Source organism: Oncorhynchus gorbuscha, linkage group LG19, assembly GCF_021184085.1.
Source record: "Oncorhynchus gorbuscha isolate QuinsamMale2020 ecotype Even-year linkage group LG19, OgorEven_v1.0, whole genome shotgun sequence".
Classification (NCBI taxonomy): domain Eukaryota; kingdom Metazoa; phylum Chordata; class Actinopteri; order Salmoniformes; family Salmonidae; genus Oncorhynchus; species Oncorhynchus gorbuscha.
Window position 1 is genome coordinate 49,699,696 of NC_060191.1, and position 18,707 is coordinate 49,718,402.

Consider the following 18,707-nt stretch of genomic DNA (forward strand, 5'->3'; position numbering starts at 1 on the left):
TAGGGTTTAGGAGCTAGGTTTAGGTTTTGGGGTTAAGGTTAGGGAAAATAGGATTTTGAATGGGACTGAATTGTGTTGCCCCCACAAAGTTAGTTCTACAAGAGTGTGCGCGTGTCAATTAATTTAGTCTTAAACCTGTCAAACAAGGCAGTTTTAACAAGTTACACATTTACAGTAACTTTAATGATAATGCTTTGGATTTTACTACATTAGATAACCAAAATGAACAACCTTTCAAAGTTTAATACTTGTGGGGACCAGAAATCCAAAACAGTAAAACAAACAGTTGCTACTTTCAACATCATTTCTAGCAGTTTTGCAATACATTTCTTTACAACATATTACGATTATTGAAAACACCAAAGCATGACATACATAATAATACACTAATAAACAAAACAAAAAATCATGTATCTAGAGTTGAAGTCAGAAGTTTACATACACTTAGGTTGGAGTCATTAAATCTAGTTTTTCAACCACTCCACAAATACCTTATTAACAAACTATAGTTTTGGCAAGTCGGTTAGGACTTCTACTTTGTGCATGACACAAGTCATTTTTCCAGCAATTGTTTACAGGCAGATTATTTAATTTAGAATTCACTGTATCACAATTCCAGTGGATCAGAAGTTTACATACACTAAGTTGACTGTGCCTTTAAACATCTTGGAAAATTCCAGAAAATTATGTCATGGCTTTAGAAGCTTCTGATAGGCTAATTGACATCATTTTAATCAATTGGAGGTGTAATTGTGGATGTATTTCAAGGCCTACCTTCAAACTCAGTGCCTCTTTGCTTGACATCATGGGAAAATCAAAAGAAATCAGCCAAGACCTCAGAAAAAAAATTGCAGGCCTCCACAAGTCTGTTTCATCCTTGGGAGCAATTTTCAAACGCCTGAAGGTACCACGTTCATCTGTACAAACAATATTACGCAAGTATAAACACCATGGGACCATGCAGCCATCATACCGCTCAGGAAGGAAACGCGTTCTGTCTCCTAGAGATTAATGTACTTTAGTGCGAAAAGTGCAAATCAATCTAAGAACTACAGCAAAGGACCTTGTGAAGATGCTGGACGAAACGGGTACAAAAGTATCTATATCCACAGTAAAAGGAGTCCTATATCAACATAACCTGAAAGGCCGCTCAGCAAGGAAGAAGCCACAACTCCAAAACTGCCATAAAAAAAGCGTGCGGAAGGATAATTACGTGGATATATTGAAGCAACATCTCAAGACATCAGTCAGGCAGCTTAAAGCTTGGTCGCAAATGGGTCTTCCAAGTGGACAATAACCCCAAGCATACTTCCAAAGTTATGTCAAAATGACTTAATGACAACAAAGTCAAGGTATTGGAGTGGCCATCACAAAGCCCTGACCTCAATCCTATAGAAAATTTGTGGGCAGAACTGAAAAAGCGTGTGCGATCAAGGAGGCCTACAAACCTGACTCGGTTACACTAGCTCTGTCAGGAGGAATGGGCCAAAATTCACCCAACTTATTGTGCTTGTGGAAGGCTACCTGAAACATTTGACCCAAGTTAAACAATTTAAAGGCAATGCTACCAAATAATATTGAGTGTATGTCAACTTCTGACCCACTGGGAATGTGATGAAAGTAATAAAAGCTGAAATAAATCATTCTCTCTACTATTATTCTGACATTTCACATTCTTAAAATAAAGTGTTGAACATAACTGACCTAAGACAGGGCATTTGTACTAGGATTAGATGTCAGGAATTGTGAAAAACAGAGTTTAAATGTATTTGGCTAAGGTGTATGTACATGTCCGACTTCAACTGTATGTGATGTTGTAATGTTTTTGCACCATGGAATTTAGGGACCACAATGGAAATAAGTCTCTGACTTTTGCGATATCCCTGTCAAGTTTTTTAAAATGCATTTACTGAGTATGTTTTTTTTAACCTACCAAACTAAATCAACCAGACTCAAATGATACCCTATTTCCTATACAGTGCACAAGTAGTGCTCCCTGTTATTTACACCGTGGATCTGGCATCAATGACAATAGAGTAGCTGAGCAGCTGGTTGTACTCCTGGCCTCCTCCTGGTACTGTCACTGCTGCCTTCCCCTTCCTCAACTCTGGAGAGCACAGGTCCTGGGTCAGAGAGGTCAGGGGTGCCAGCGACTCGCGCTTCTTACAGGAGTTCAGAGAAGATAGGAGACAAGGGGACAAAGCACATCAAATGTTGAATAAAGACCTATGGATAGAAGCTATAGGAATAGAAGAATGAAGGCGAGAGGACCATTCTCATGAATTCAAAGCGTGTATAATGTTTTTTTGAGAACTCATCAGTTAGAGAAAAGATCTAAGAATGACTGACCTTAGATGCTGGGCGGTCTCCTCCATTTATTTTGCTGCAAAAAACAATTAAAACAATTCATTGTCATTTGAGTTAGTGACAGATAGCATTTCAAATATTGTCTAATTCTTCTGTTGTTTTTATACAGTTGGGTTTCATCCTCACTCACTAATAAAGTTGCATGGCCAAATATACCTGCATGGCCAAACTGCACCCCTTGGAGGCGCTGTTGTATGAGTGAAAATACTTCCACTGAGCCACTGAGTGTGTGCATGCATTATGCTATGTGAATATATAAACTGAATGATGGTGACCCCAGACATCATCATTGATCTCTCTGATGTCAGAAGCAGTAACTCTCCTCATCTCTCATGATCCCAATGACACCAACCAGGCCAATGAAGACCTGCTCTTTTCAAAAAGTGTTGCTAGTGCTGGTGACCCGTGGGTGATGCAAATCTCGGAATAGCTATTCCCCTGGGGCATCATATTTTCTCTTGTGTATACTGTCCGACTGACTGACCTTTCCAAATTAGCCTGACGGATCTTCCCACAGGAACCAGGGATAATGGGACAGTGATGCTCATCACACCAATGGCACCTTGACCGAATGTACTGACCAAAGATACAATGAATAAGCCTGAAGTGCAGTCAGTGTGTCTGTCTATATATTTACCATCCCTTCTCACATGAGTCAGGACAAAGAGGAAGTTAGTCTACGTCCTAAATGGCACCCTATTCCCTACACAGTGCACTACTTTTGAACAGAGCCCTGTGGGAGAGTTTTCATGGACCATTAGTGGATTTGTGGATCAGATGCTTTTAAAGACATTTAGGATCTCAAAGTGTATCCAAAAATTGTGGTAGTGAGACACCTGTCTTATGATCTGGTCAGATCCAATGACCAGCAACAAGAGGCGACTGCTTTATGCATTTCTCTCATTCCAAGCATTGCAACCGGGATTGAATTACAATATGAATTCTTCAGCTGTGAAGTTTTTGAATAGCTTACCTTACTTCCAGAGTAGTAACTCTGAGTACAGCTCTATAGTTGCCCTATGATAACATTAGATGGAAAATAAATCTGTCTTTACCACAGAAACAGAGAGAATCAGACTGTGTGAGTTGTCTGGCAGAGCTGTGGTGGCTGATGTACCTGTCTGCTCCAGCCACAGAGCATCCTGTTTTTTGAATAGCTCTGTGCTACTTTTGTCATGCCTAGCATCAGACGCACAGACCTGGTTTCCTGTTTGTCACCTGCCAACCTGCTGGTCGACTCACCAGAAAACACACCAAGTGACAATGAGGAGGATCGAGATGGCCGCAGCCGAGGAGAAGCAGACGATGAAGACCATCACTGCACAAACACACAGGAGAAAGACATCAGGTAACACAAAATGGAAGTAAATGGAATGGAACACCTGTTGTAAATGGAAGTTAATGCCAATTATATGTAATAATATGCCAATCATTTTGGGATGTTCACCAGAAACCATTGACATATCTTACATTTTGTTGTATCACTGATGCAAGATAAGGCGAGTGTACACTCACTGAGCTGTTTATCTTCACTGGTGACCTCCACTTGAATGAGGACTGAGGCCTTATGGTGGTAGAAAGAGGCGTGGCAGGTGTAGAGGCCCGCATCCTGCTCCGTGACCTTTGATTGGAACAACAGAGCTCCGCCATCCATCTGGACCAATGAGCCATCATTCCTTCAACACGCAGCAGGACACAGAAGGTCATTACATAGTACACACGCTTCTTTGATCTGTTTATCAGCTAAGTGGCAAAGAAGACATTCATGAAGAGAGAATAAGATAAGCAAGTGAGGGGGGAAACTGCTATCGCAACACTTTGATACCTTCCAAAATATGATAATAAAACCACTGCTGTAGTTGACATTGAGTGGCATAAATCTAACGAGACGTTGTATTTTGTATATCTACTTAGGTGTATAAATAAGTAACTGTATCATCCACCTTAGCAGATACGAACGCAGCTTTACACAGAATAGCTTGACAGAATAACTCTTAACACAATTTAGGAGCCTGTGTATGGGAGGACAGGAGAGTGTCAGGTTTATGAGTCACTCATTGTCCCTGATATTAGAGTTCTTTAGTACCACCGACCGCATGGCCTGCCAGTCAGGACCTTCTCCAGGCCCCACAGCACAGAAGTCCTGATAGTATCTTAATAAGGCATAGTGGCAGCTTTATGACACTGCACTTATTTGATTGTCTAGGTAAAAGCTCTCATAAAACAATACATATGAGAACTTCCGTTTTGAAGAAAAACAATGATTGTACAAATTACCGGCCCTGTGTAGTGGTAATATTACCCTACTCTGTCTTCCATCCTACTGTAGTGCTCTCACTCAGCCTCCACAGTTCAGAAGCTGGAGGAAATGAATACTGTATTAAAAAAGAGTCTAGCAAAGAGGATTACCTGTGACAGGTGAGGTTGTAAGTTGGTACACTGCCATACACTTTGAGCAGGATCCTCTGGTTTTGGAAATTCTCCTTTAGAGACATTCGGTGTATGACGGACTCATCTCCATAATGTTTGTCCAGGGGAGTGGTTCGGTTCAGTAGTCTGACAGATGATATGTCTAAGAAGGGGAAGGGGAAGTGGTCAACAGGGGGCAAAACACAAACCACTCCCTAAATACATACACAATCGATAGACAGGTAGTTGTATTTGACTGTTGACTGGGATGTTGAAGCATGGCATGCCTGGCAGGTACTGTATGTCTATGAATGTCACGACAGAAGTGTCAGTACACTCTTAGAAAAGAAGGTACTATCTAAAACCTAAGAGGGTTCTTCGACTGCCCCTATAGGAGAATCATTTGAAGAACCCTTATTGGTTCCAGGTAAAAACCCTTTTGGTTCAAGGTTAAAAAAAACCTTTGGGTTCCATGAACAAACCTTTCTACAGAGAAACTAAAGATAGTTCTACCTGGAACCAAAAAGGCTTCTCCTATTGGGACAGCTGAAGAACCGTTCAGGAAGCCTTTTTTCTAACAGTGTACAGAATGTATGTGTTGTATAACACGTCTTTTGTGGTGTTGGGGGCTTTATATAAAAAAAGGGAATCATTTCTGTCTGTATTTATTCTCTATTACACTTACAGTATCTAGGGACATGGACTGTCCTCCTCTCCTTAAGTCCATGGTGATTTTGAAAGAGGCAAGTCAGGTCCTGTCCCTCGTGGAGGGCCAGTGGGAACTCATAGGTGAGGTTGGTTAGCACTCTCACACCTTCATACCCAGAGCGGAAGGAGATTTGGCCTGTGGTGTTGTCAGGTAGAACCCAAGAGAGGTGTGCTCTGATCCCGTCCCCTCTGTACTCACACACAGCCAGCCACAGAGATCTGCTCTGCCTCGCAACAAAAACACGCATCACAGGGGACTCTGAGGGAGGGAGTGACATTGTGTGGTGGTTGGATACAATGGATACGTCCCTAAATGACACCCTATTCCCTTTATAGTGCATTACTTTTGACCAGGGCCAATAGGGGAAATAGCGTGTTATTGGGGATGCACATAATGTATTGTGGAGAAACATGGATACTACAAGTCATAAAGTAATTTACCCAATCCACGCAGCAGTATCCCTCTTCTCTCTGGCCTTTCAAGACCCAGCTGATCCACCACACAGGTGACATTCTGACCAGAGAACATGGAAGTGGGGAGCCTCAACACACTACAGACCGTCACAGAGCCATTGACATGGTGCTCAGGCTTCCCCTGATCCTGCAAGCGAAACATATGTTAGTGTGCAAATTATATCCAAATGATTGCTGTTTTTTTTTCTTCATTTTTTGCTGTATCTATTTTTGATTCCAATCACCCTTTACCTGCTCCTGCCCCTCTTTAAGCTGACGGGTACTATTGTCACTGTCCCTGTCTCCAAGACTCCAGGAGATAGTGGCAGCAGGTCCAACACTGTCCACAGTGCACTGCACCAGTGTGTATGCTACATCTTCCTCCCACTCAGAGCTGGACTGGATGGTGATGTTAGGAGGAGCTGCATGTAGATAGAACAGCGATATAGGATACATGTTCTCAATGTAAATAAAATAACAGAGATATAGGATACATGTTCTCAATGTAAACAAAATAACAGAGATACAGGATACATGTTCTCAATGTAAATAAAATAACAGAGATATAGGATACACGTTCTCAATGTAAATAAAATAACAGAGATATAGGATACATGTTCTCAAAGTTAAAAAAAAATTTTAACACTAGAGCTTTAATTGATGGTGTTCGATGATTTGTTGAACATACCACACACAGGGAGTGTTATCTGTCTTCTCTCTGGCAACACAAACACAGAATGATCTATCACACACTCCATATTGAGCTCCTGGGCTGAGCAGGCAGGCAGGACTAACACACTGCTGACAGAGTGGGTTCCATTATGGGATGTGAAACTGGACCAGGAGGGCCCAGACACACCCTCAGGTAGAACCCAGGACACATTGGCAATGGGGACAGAGTCTGCAGCCAGGCACTCAATGAACCTGTTACCCAGTCTGTCCTGGACATCAATCCTTATGCTGGGAGGAACAGTCACTAGCACACAGAGGATAGAAGGCAATAAACATGCTAATCGCTTAACTTTACAGTGTGCAGGAAAATAAACATTCAGATTTTTACTAACAATATTTCTTACATTTAAAAAATACAATTTATGATAGACGTCACTTGTATTAACATAATGCTGTCTCGCTACAAATTACAGACTGCCAGATATGGCATTGTCAAATGATGAAGACGATATGTTGGCTGCATCCCAAATTATATGATATGTAGTCTACATCCCAAACATTTTACCAGGGCCCATTCTCACTATAGTGCACTATATCAGGAATAGGGTACTATTTGGGACACAACCTATGATATGTAGACAAGACTCTGCTCGTACCAGACTGCTTGACTTGTGGGTTAACGGTAATGTCCAGCAGTACAGATGCCCTGTGGCTGTAGTAGGAGGCCTCACACTCATACAGCCCTGCATGGTAGAGCTCCATAGGACCCTGCAGGGTTAGAGCACTGCCAATCACCTCCACACCCTCAGGGAGAGACTGCTCTTCTCTAGGAGACAACACAAGACCAGACACTGTTACAGGTAGACACTCAATTCAAAGGGCTTTATTGGCATGGGAAACATATGTATACAATGCCAAAGCAAGTGAAATAGATAATAAACAAAAGTGAAATATACAATAACAAATTAACAGTAAATGCTATACTCACAAAAGTTCCAAAAGGGAAAATAAATACACATAAATATAGGTTGTATTTGCAATTGTGTTTGTCCTGCACTGGTTGCACTTTTCAGGTCACAAATATTGCTGCTGTGATGGCACACTGTGGTATTTCACACAATAGATTTGGTTTATCAAAATTGGATTTGTTTTCTAATTCTTTCTGGGTCTGAGAGAAATATGTGTCTCTAATATGGTCATATATTTGGCAGTAGGTTAGGAACTGCAGCTCAGTTTCCACCTCATATTGTGGGCAGTGTCCACAGTTTGCACTCTCCAGAGGCAGGTAGCCGTGGTTAGAGCGTTGGGCCAGTACCCGAAAGGTTGCTGGATCGAATCCCTAAGCTGCCAAGGTAAAAAAAAAAGTTAACCCACTGTTTCCCGATAGGCCGTCATTGTAAATAAGAATTTGTTATTAACTGACTTGCCTAGTTAAATTAAAAAAGAGCAGCACCTCTAAGAGCTTTTGTTCTCACATAGTTAGATCCAGGGATAATGTCACCAACTTGGTGATTGCTATTCAAAGTTGATAAAAAATGGTCTGGCTGCAGCAGATATCTTCTCACGCCACAGACGCTGTGAGACATATACTATTGTTGCTATACTGCGATATGTTATGTTCTGTTCAGAGAGGATGGTGCGTTACCGCTACCAACAGCGCAGGTGGTGAAATTACATTTAGAATTATAAGATGGGTACTAGCTAGTGTGTACTAGCTAGCTAGCTAGTGTGTACTAGAGCAAACATGTACTATCTAGCTAGATAGTGTTGTACGAGCTGGCTAGTGTGTGCCAGCTAACTAGTGTGTGCTAGCTAGCTACACAAGCAACAGTGGTTAATTAATATAATGCCCAGACGGATCGGAGCTAGTGCGCCGACTGGTATGTTCGTAGCACATTACCAACAAATGTCTAAATTCTAGGTTGCACGTGCGCATAAAATGCAAAAATACCATATGAGACGCATGTGCTTTGAGGTTTGTCGCCCATTCGGTGTCAGCACGCAAAATCTGCAGCTGGATGCTTCTACAACAAATCTGCAGGATGTGTGTCTAGTGCCTGTCTATTGCCTGTGGTTTTCAACCAAACCTCTCACCACAGCTGCCTAACACGATATGTATGTGATGTTAACACCTGTGTTAATGATGCAAATAATAGTATAGCAACAATAGCAGAAATGAATGAAATTGCTATAAGGCAAAATGGGACAGCAAACTTTTTTGTAACTGTTCGCTGATTGATAAGATTATCACAACATGTTAATGTTGTCCTTTATCTGAGATGAACTGAAGTTAACAATCAAGAGAGATCAACAGACATCTTGTCTGTATTATGATAGTAATACAGGTATCTTTACTTGGTGCATACGATACTGTAACGTGGTACATCCCCAACGACCTTTAGCCCGATGGTGGTTTTGCTCTGTCCTTCCTCCAGAACCACTGACTCTACAGCCTGGCTCTTGTTGCTGCGGTCTGCCAACCCTGGGTTCAGCAGCCGAACAGCAGACAGATCTACACAATAGGAAGTGAAAACAGAATATCCAACACAGAGTCTTTTATTAAGTAGAGTAAATGAAAAGCAGTCTCCTAAGACCATACTTTTGGCTCCAAATCCTCAGTTATGACTCGTGATCAGTACTCACAGAATGCCGGCAAAGTGGTGGTCCGTAGCTCTCTGTGTGGGAACTTGGGGTGGTCAAACAGACAGGTGATGTTTTCCCCTTCATGAAGCTCAGCTGGGAAGCGGTATGACCTGACCCATGTGTCTGCTGCATCCATGACAACCTCCTTCTGTAGCATGGAACTGACCTCCCGATTGGGCAGCACCAGGGTGATGTCAGCTCGGGGTCGCCCTCCAGCTGCACCACAGGTGACCACCCAGAATTCCTCTCCGTCCTCTAGAACCAGGTATGTCTCAATGGTCACATTGGGAGCCACTGCAGGCAGAGATAAATAATAATTGTACATGAGCAGGTGGGAATGGTCCATCAGTATAACAACAGTGAGTCCTAAATCTAATGTCTGGGCCTCTACGGCTGTGGTTTAGATTTTTGAGAAGGCTGAAGTGAAAGGATAGACGTATGAAAGATTAGCACAGGGCATAACAGGGCTGCCGGTTGGGTTTAGGAGGAGAGTGCTGACACTTCTCACCTGTTCCATCTGTTCAGCAGGCTACAGCTGAGAGCAGATCTGCTGGCGGGGCTTAGAACTACAGGACTATGCCTACATCCCAAATGGCACCATCTTTCCAATATGACTCTGGTTAAAAGTAGTGCACTATATACGGAATCGGGTACCATTTGGGAAGCACACTATTTTACACATCTCAATACAGACTTACTGCTGATATAGAAAGGCATCACTCTATTGCCGATTATCAAAGACTTTGATACTACCACATATGGATAAGGGAGGTGTCATGACGTTGGCCTCTTTGGGTATAGCAAGCCCCATCCCCCTCTCCCTGCCTCCCCCTTTCCTCCTTCAACTGGGTTGCTGTGGTCAGAGAGACGTCATAAATTCCTGAGGATCTCCTCATGGACACACAGTATAGAGAGAGTAAATTTTCATAGAGGACAAAGGAAATCCTTCCACCTCACAGAACTTGAGGTACGAACAGATTTCATGTTCCGGAGAAAGTATAAAAGATCGGTGAAGGATCCAGCTATGAACTGGTCCGTTTGTCACAACTTGGGGAAGTTCATGGGAGACGGTGTGACTACATTACCATAAAGCTGTTTATATAATATAAACCTCATATACGAGGTTTATATCTAATTGTTGTATAAGATGAATGAGTGAGTATGATACTGTTTGTAAAAGTGTGTAATATGATTTTGGACTGTTTAATGAAGGAAAACTCAAAAAGGGGATTGGAGTTTAAATCAGAGGACCGCCCCTGAGCCCAGTTAGGGTCAGGCGTCCTGGGACAGCCCTTTTCTGCCTTCCGAATAAAACCCTGACGGGTTTTCGATCAGCAGACCGAGCTTACCTCAATTTACGAGATGGCTTAAGGTTGCAGACCATGTTTTTCTCCATTAGGGGAGACACAGGTTGTAGACCATTGCTGAATCTTTTAACCATACCACGTGGTTAAACTCTTAGACTATCGATACCGACAGAATAAGAACAAGTCTTTGATATTAATTACTAGTCTGCAGCTAGGTATTCGGTATCATTGAACGCAAAGAACGACAACCGCTGAAACATCTATTCTATAACAAAACGAAAAATGAATGTCACTCTGAACTATCCACTATAACCACGACAGAGAGAGCGAGAGAGAGAGAGACGGACAATTCTACAAAATAAACAAACTTTTCACCAGCTATCAAGATGACACACTGAGCGTAAATATATATATTGATTGCAATTGTTCCCGAATGAGTGAGCGTTCATGTGCAAAGGATTAGCATTTCAATTGTTATAATTATCACTCTGTAGTGACTTCTTAGTCGACCCCCACTTCCCCTTTTGTCTAACAAGCCGCCATGCCCCTTTTGTCTAACAAGCCGCCATGCCCCTTTTGTCTAACAAGCCGCCATGCCCCTTTTGTCTAACAAGCCGCCATCTCCTATCATTTCATGTAACCACATTTACCTTGTTTGTTTGTTTGTTTATGCATTTCTGTGAATTACTTAGTAATAAATAAATGATTTAAGACAATTGATGTATGGATGACTCATATTGAAGACGGGGTTTGTGCAGATAACCAACAATTTACGACGTTTGGAATGAGACTAACGTGAGGTAAAGTAAATAATTCATTAATTTGAAGACTAATTGATCAGATAAAATATCTGAAAAGTTATTTTAGGAAATTATAACTTTGTAATCTGAATATTATTCCTTGGTGCCCCGACTATCTAGTAATTACGGTTACATGATTAATCAATCTAATCGCGTAATAACTAATTACAGAGAATCTTTGATAAAAACTATCAGTCTTCAGTTAATGATAACAAAGACACGACATAGAATATTTCTGTCATATGATCCTCTTTGACAGGCTGTATATAAAACGTGTCTCTAATGTGGTAGGGAGGAATATCGACATATGATATGATGAGAATATGATGATGGTGTATGTTCTGTCTCTGTCGTGCCACAGCTGATTGCGACGACTTTACAGGGAACACACAATATCTGGTACATGGCGAGAGTAGCGGTTGGGGAGTGGGGAGGTGACCACGTGGAACAAAGGAAAGTAAATATCTGTGCCAGTGAGCTTGGGGTGGTGCCAGCCCCAGCATAATCCAATATCTACAGATCATTCTCAGACATTGATTCTTAGCACCACAGGTCATGTCAGAGTTAACCTCTTCCCAAACTAAATCCTTGCCCACGAAAGTAAGAAATGCCAAGTACTGTACACACAAACAAAAACATCAAGGATGCGTCTCAAATCTTGTCACTCTTCCTGGTCAAAAGCAGTGCACTATAAAGGGAATAGGGTGCCATTTAGGATGCAGTCCTTGTGTACATGAACTGGCAGGCTTACTGAAGGTCTCCACCCCCACTGTGACATGTGTGGTGGGGTCAGGCAGGGTTGGGTGCTGGACCACACAGGTCACCCTGTCCTGGTCCTGTAGGTGGGTGGGGAAGCGGAGAATGCTGGTCACAGTGGCAGTGCCATTGGTATAACTGGTGTTCCTCATCCCCACAGAGGAGTTGTCAGTAGGAGAACTGCCGTTGATCTCCCAGCGAATCAGAGCCACAGGTTTACCATTGGTAGCTGAGCATGTGACTGACTGGTAGTGGGTAGCGTTGTCTGTGTCCTCTGTCACCTCTGTGTGGATATCAGGTCGAGCTTCAAAACAAAAACATTCAAACACATGACGGGGATGATGCTGGTACCAGAAACAGTTATGCAATGGATGTTTGTATGATTCTGTCTTTGCTATGACCTGAAGGTACAGTAAGGTAAGGATACAACAGGCAATGATAATGTCACTTATTCTATCCAACCCCCCCCCAATTTCATCATGAGGCCATGTTTACTTCTGTTGTTTTTCTCTACCATCTAGGTGTTAAGTACTTTTGCATCACCCATTAGAGGCCCCCTTCGAATATTCTTAAAATGCATCCTTCCTTACTCACTTTCTTGAAGGAATCAATGATCTGATCTGACATAACCTAACTGGTCAAAGCAATGCAGTGGAAAGTTTAGTTACACCAATCTTGTCATCTCAGATTAGTGATTACTTATAGGAGGGGGAAAAGGAAGGATGCAGTATTCTAAATGGGCCATATTCATCAATCAAGCTTACCCAGGACAGTGAGAAACATGCTGTTAGTGATCTCCTCTTCATCAGTGGCAAACACGCATGTGTACTCCCCCTGAGCCTCCAGAGTAGACACCCTCATCTTCACAGTCAGATTGGTGGGAGAGGCTGGGGTGGAGAAGTCTGGGTCTTTGCTGAAAGCCTTGTTGTTCTTGTAGCCTGTTAATTTCTTCATCGATCGCTTCATTCTAGAGTCTGGGCGTTTCCATGAGGCGTCTGTGATGTCATTCTGTCCCAGGTACTGACAGCGGAGGAAGATGTCCTCTCCAAGGATCCCAGTGACGTTACGATCAATCTCCATGTCCTCCTCCATATCTGTGAGAGAAAAGAACATTGTGATATGCATAAATGATTAGTAATTCTGTCATGGTGTGTCCCAAAGGGGCACCATATTCCCTAGTACACTACTTTTGACCATAGCTCTATGGGCCCTGGTCAAAAGTAGTGCGCCATTTGGGATGCAACCCTTAGTCACTCACAATCACTCATATCTCAGTGGGATGCACTTTGATTAATTGATGAGATATTCCGTATACGTTGCTAAAAACAACCAACAGCAAATGTGATTTCTGTTGAGAAGGAAGGGCAGTGAGATGGTGGATGTCTGTTGGTGTGATTTCCATAAAAAGGGTTCCCTGTCTGTGTGTGTCCATCCCATTGTCTCTTGGTGAGACTGGATGAAGCAGATGCTTGTGTCCCAAATGGCACACTATTCCCTATGTCGCCTGGTCAAAAGTACTGCACTATAGTGAATAGGGTGCCATTTGTATATGGGGCAGAGAACATAATGACTGTCAATGGAAACAATCACTTTGTGGAATGCAGAAGATAGAGATGCTGCAGTGCTAAAAGGTAATATGTACTAAGTGATGAGACTTATCTCTCTAGACTAACATAGGTTATGTGTTGATCCAAGGCTAAAGACGAGGGCTGAACTGTGCACATTGATTGTGACACTTAAATGCAGCCGGGACTGATCCCACCGGTGGAGATTTAATGTAAGACTCCATTTTGTTAAAGAACAGAGCTACAGTCTGTCTCTAAGACATTGGCCATGATTAGGGGATGTTTCAGTGAAGGGGACATAAAATAAAGCAGCCTGACAGTTTTGAGTATTGGGAGGATCATAGTACGCATATTCCAATGCATACCAACTCACTCTCCTCTCTCTCATTTCTATATTATGTAACACTTAAGGACACAGTTGATCTATTAGCCAGTGAAAGTAGAAGTCAAATTGAACCTTAAGTGCTGAATGATGACAGCTGAGTACATTGGGTCATGGGGAACACTCAATGGATACCCAGTCTAACACTTCACATCACCTATCCTATAAAATACTGCTGTTGGGACACTTTGATGAGGACCACACTTATGTCTCCAACTAGAAATTCTCTGACCAAATCAATTCAGAGAACAGCAAGAAGTGGTGGGTTGTATATCACAACATATGGATACAATCAGAACGTTGAGGATATCCCCAAATGCTCACGTATTCATTGGTCACACAAATATATCTTGTCTTGTGGGTTTATGGTTCATAAAAATGGAAAAGGTATTCAAAAATGTACATAACTGAGGCACGCTAAAAGGATACACTACCAATAAACACATAGTAACAGCCTGAAATACACAATAATGTCCACTAGCACTTTTTCTGTGGCCCTAAGACACTGACAACTATCTCTGTTTAAGGTTAGGGTGCTTTATGTATAATGAACAAAAATATAAAACACAATATGCAACAATTTCAACACTTTTACTGAGTTACAGTTCATATAAGGAAATCAGTCAATTGAGATACATGAAATAGACCCTAATCTATGGATTTCACATGACTGGGCAGGGGCACAGCCATGGTTGGGCCTGGGAGGGCATAAGCCCATCCACTGTGGGCCAATCAGAATTAGTTTTTCCCCACATAAGGGCTTTATTACAGACAGAAATTCTCCTCAGCACCAACCCACCACAGACAATCCCTTGTGGCTTATGGTAGAGAAATGAACATTAAATTCTCCGGCAACAGTTCTGGTGGACATTCCTACAGTCAGCATGCCAATTGCATTCTCCCTCAAAAACATGAGACATCTGTGGCATTGTGTTGTGTGGCAAAATGGCACATTTTAGAGTGGCCTTTTATTGTGCCCCAGCACAAGGTGCACCTGTGTAATGACCATGCTGTTTAATCAGCTTCTTGACATGCCACACCTGTCAGGTGGATGGAAATGCTCACGAACAGGGATGTAAACAAATGTAGGCTACCCAAGTACCATATAAGGCCAGTATATCGTAGTATAGTCACATGACGCTGCTGTGGTTTCATCTGGGCTTCTACCCAACAGCAGGCATTCACGTACATGGATGCTTGCAGATGATTCCATTTTCAGATGGTAGCAAGACAACTGAAAATGTAAACTTATATTGACAAAGAACTGCTTTTGATTCAACAAATAGATCAGTGTGGTGATGTAACTAATGAATTGTATGATGATGTGTTAGTGGAGAGATCCGGGGATGGAAAGTCATACTGTCGGTGCAGTGGTTCTAACCTACATACCTATTTATTCCTCAGAGGCACTCATTCATCTGCCGATTGAAAATACACTCTGAAGAGATTCCTCAGTTAAGTTCAAACACATCAAACTGTGAGGTTTTTCTGACTAACATAAAATAGAGTTGACTAATAACACAGGGATTTCCCCTAAACTCAGTGGTACACTTAGTAGAGCCATTGCAATACTATTAATGGTATCACTGAAGGTCATGAATGGAATTGAAAAGGTCATAAAGCAACCAAAATGGTTTTAATAACTGATACCATTGGACAATAATTGCAGACTAACAGCCAATATTGTAATATAAACATGTCAGCAATAAACCGTTGTTTAAAATAAAATGAATCGACTCCATCCTTTTTCGTGTGTTGATAATGCTACAGTTAAAATACATTCAGAATATTTCAAATTGATTCTGCTCTTGGGTTTATTGCTTGTAAGCCTTTATATTTAGACTAATCAAGCAGGAAAACTAATGCACCTCTGTTCGGTATAAAATGCCACAGGTTAAACAAGTCTTTAAGGTCTAGTAAACTCAACCCATAAACAGAACTGTACACTCACAGATGGATTATAACTCCTCAGACTTACCCAGCATGTCCAAGCAGTGAGACACATTTAGGACAAAGCCCAAAATCAACAGCCCTGAGCATCCCATGGTGGTATCACTGAGAGTGATGATTCAATTTGACTACAGCAAGTCCTCCTATGAGGGTATTCAAATATGTGTGTGTGTGTGTGTGTGTGTGTGTGTGTGTGTGTGTGTGTGTGTGTGTGTGTGTGTGTGTGTGTGTGTGTGTGTGTGTGTGTGTGTGTGTGTGTGTGTGTGTGTGTGTGTGTGTGTGTGTGTGTGTGTGTGTGTGTGTGTTCAAGAGAAGCTGTCAGAGTCAGCTGTAGAGGGTGTGTGCTCCAGACTTCTGAGCAGGGCTGTTTTTACAAACACACACAGTGTAGGGCTATGTTGTTTAGAACCACCTTACCCTAAATGTTACTATGTGCACAAATCTGTTTGAACAGAATTGCTTCTTCTATGGATTAGTTGTTATTTCACATCTCACTTAGTAGAAAACCAGCGTTTTCACTTCCTAGTAGTAGCAGCTGCATGTCATACTGCAGGATATGTCTGTTCAGCTCCTCAGTCACCTCATACTGTATAACAAAGTGTCCCTGTTGGCCGCGATGATGCCATGCATCCTCCAGCCCAGCTCATCCCTTCAGGAGTCCTACGAGACAGAGAGAGACAGCCTGTCTAAATTGAAGCCAATTCACTGTTTCTCGCCTGCTGCTCTGGAAATCCCTCACAAAGGCATTGTTTTACAAGACAATATTTCCCTCTAATTCACTTCATGGCTGTGTTTTCCTTTTAGTCAGACTTGGCAATTTAATAAATATAATTTGTCATTAGAAATGCCCTGCCGGGAAAATCACAATGGGAGACAAATGTGTAGGAATACTATGCACATAAAGAATACTCTTCAATTCTCCAGCTGGCTACATCTGTGCTGCTGTACCTCCAGAACAACTGTCTTCCAGAGTATGTGAATCATGGAGCAGAATGTGCATGAAGTAAGACCCTCTTTATTTATTTAACCTTTATTTAACGAGGCAAGTCAGTTAAGAACAAATTCTTATTTACAATGACGACCTGCCCCGGCCAACCCCGGACAACACTGGGCCATTGTGCGCCACCTTATGGGACTCCCAATCATGGCTGGATGTGATTCATCCTGGATTCAAACCAGGGACTGTAGTGACGCCTCTTGCACTGAGATGCAGTGCCTTAGACCGCTGCACCACTCGGGAGCCCCTTCACACAATAGGCCAACTGGGAATCCTCCTCAAATTCAACAGCCTTTTTCCTCAGTGTCTCCTTTAGCTAACTTTAATGTTACACCAGTTTTCCAGGATCATTCTGAGGTCTGATGAGCCCAGAAAAGCTAAATATACAAAGGCTTGACTCCCCTGAATTTGTAAACATGTGGTCATCTGTCGGCCACTATGTAATGTAAGCTAGTACAGTATCTTAGAGGCTGCTACAGATGGATGAGTATTGCAGGGTTTGTTTATTTCACTAACATTCCATCAAATCTTTAGTAGTATGGTTCTTTTTTGCATTGTGGACTACACGATCACCCTCTTAGTAAATGTGTTTCCTGTCAAAGCTGATAACCTTGTACTCACCTTTGGTACTAGTGTTACAGTACATCATAGTGATCTATTGGCAATGACACTAAGTGAAATGACTTGACTAAAAAAGCTGTGGAGTCATCAGAAAGTTTGTGGTTTGTTTGTAACATTTTGACTCATTCAGAGAGATAGAAAACCGTTTCACACACACAGCCGGTACTGACAGTGAGGTTGTAGCTGAAGCATCCTGTGTTAATGGACTATAACTGAATCTGGAAGCCATTAGAAAATACATTTGACTTTTCATTATGTCAGATAAGTATTCTCTCTCTCTACTCTCATTCTCTCGCTCTCTTTCTCTCTCTCTCTCGCGCTCTCTCTCTCACGCACACGAACACGCAACACGCACGCACGCACGCACACACGCACACACACACACACACACACACACACACACACACACACACACACACACACACACACACACACACACACACACACACACACACACACACACACACACACACACACACACACACACACACACACACACACACACACACACACACACACACACACACACACACACACACCACAGACTGACAGTTTCTGCAGTAAACAGGAAGACCTGAAGTCAAGTACTAACCTCCCTGCGTTTCCTGTTGTATCTTCATTAAGGTCTATTCATCAGGCTGAAAGTGACTAGGAACAGCAGCAGGACATTTTGAAAATATACTATAATCCATATTCTGATATGTTTCTACACTACAGTAAATCAGTTTAATCAATACTATGAGTTGTTTACAATCACTCTATATCTGATGATTCTGTCATTTACTGTCATTGCTGCAGGCATGATTTACAGGCATAAAACACTGATGATTTTATCAACTAATAGTAAATCATATCATGTGATACTGATTTCAAAAATATAATTGAATTACATGGGCCATTACCTATTAATAAGAAATACTCTCTCATCCCTGACATAATGTGAATAATCACATGAGCATAAAGTCTTCCAACTGTTTTTCCACCCAATGAAATTACCTTCAATGGTTTTCCTGAAATCTGGAGAGAGGGGGAGTTTAGCAGTGGGAATAGTCAGGAATTTTAACTTCTTCTCATTGC

The 18,707-nt window shown here is 42.0% G+C and overlaps 1 protein-coding gene across 3 annotated transcripts; it reads right to left on the reverse strand.

Moving 5' to 3' along the window:
- Positions 1 to 1,685: 1,685 nt before the first annotated feature.
- Positions 1,686 to 16,173, reverse strand: si:ch211-149e23.4. Of its 3 annotated transcripts, none has more exons than XM_046316005.1 (15): positions 16,041 to 16,173; positions 12,880 to 13,209; positions 12,111 to 12,419; positions 9,253 to 9,546; positions 8,965 to 9,121; positions 7,266 to 7,435; positions 6,626 to 6,913; positions 6,190 to 6,359; positions 5,926 to 6,085; positions 5,462 to 5,743; positions 4,777 to 4,939; positions 3,883 to 4,043; positions 3,610 to 3,685; positions 2,350 to 2,383; positions 1,686 to 2,159 (listed from the first exon to the last, which is right to left on the reverse strand). In XM_046316005.1, the coding sequence occupies exons 1-15, from the start codon at positions 16,105 to 16,107 to the stop codon at positions 2,004 to 2,006; spliced, it is 2,817 nt and encodes a 938-aa protein (XP_046171961.1). In that variant the 5' UTR covers positions 16,108 to 16,173; the 3' UTR covers positions 1,686 to 2,003. The 3 variants fall into 3 exon arrangements, with proteins under 3 accessions (XP_046171961.1, XP_046171960.1, XP_046171962.1); XM_046316004.1 differs by having other exon boundaries at positions 1,686 to 2,162; XM_046316006.1 differs by lacking the exon at positions 5,462 to 5,743 and having other exon boundaries at positions 1,686 to 2,162.
- Between the last annotated feature and the right edge of the window lie 2,534 nt (positions 16,174 to 18,707).

What these genes read in the sequence shown, in the direction of transcription:
- si:ch211-149e23.4 (XM_046316004.1), bottom strand. Translation starts at nt 16,107, where the DNA reads ATGGGATGCTCAGGGCTGTTGATTTTGGGCTTTGTCCTAAATGTGTCT. An exon ending in TCACTGCTTGGACATGCTGG is followed by an intron (nt 13,210 to 16,040) that starts GTAAGTCTGAGG and finishes TTTCTCTCACAG; the next exon opens with ATATGGAGGAGGACATGGAG. An exon ending in GTCACTTGGTGTGTTTTCTG is followed by an intron (nt 2,384 to 3,609) that starts GTGAGTCGACCA and finishes TGTTTTTTGCAG; the next exon opens with CAAAATAAATGGAGGAGACC.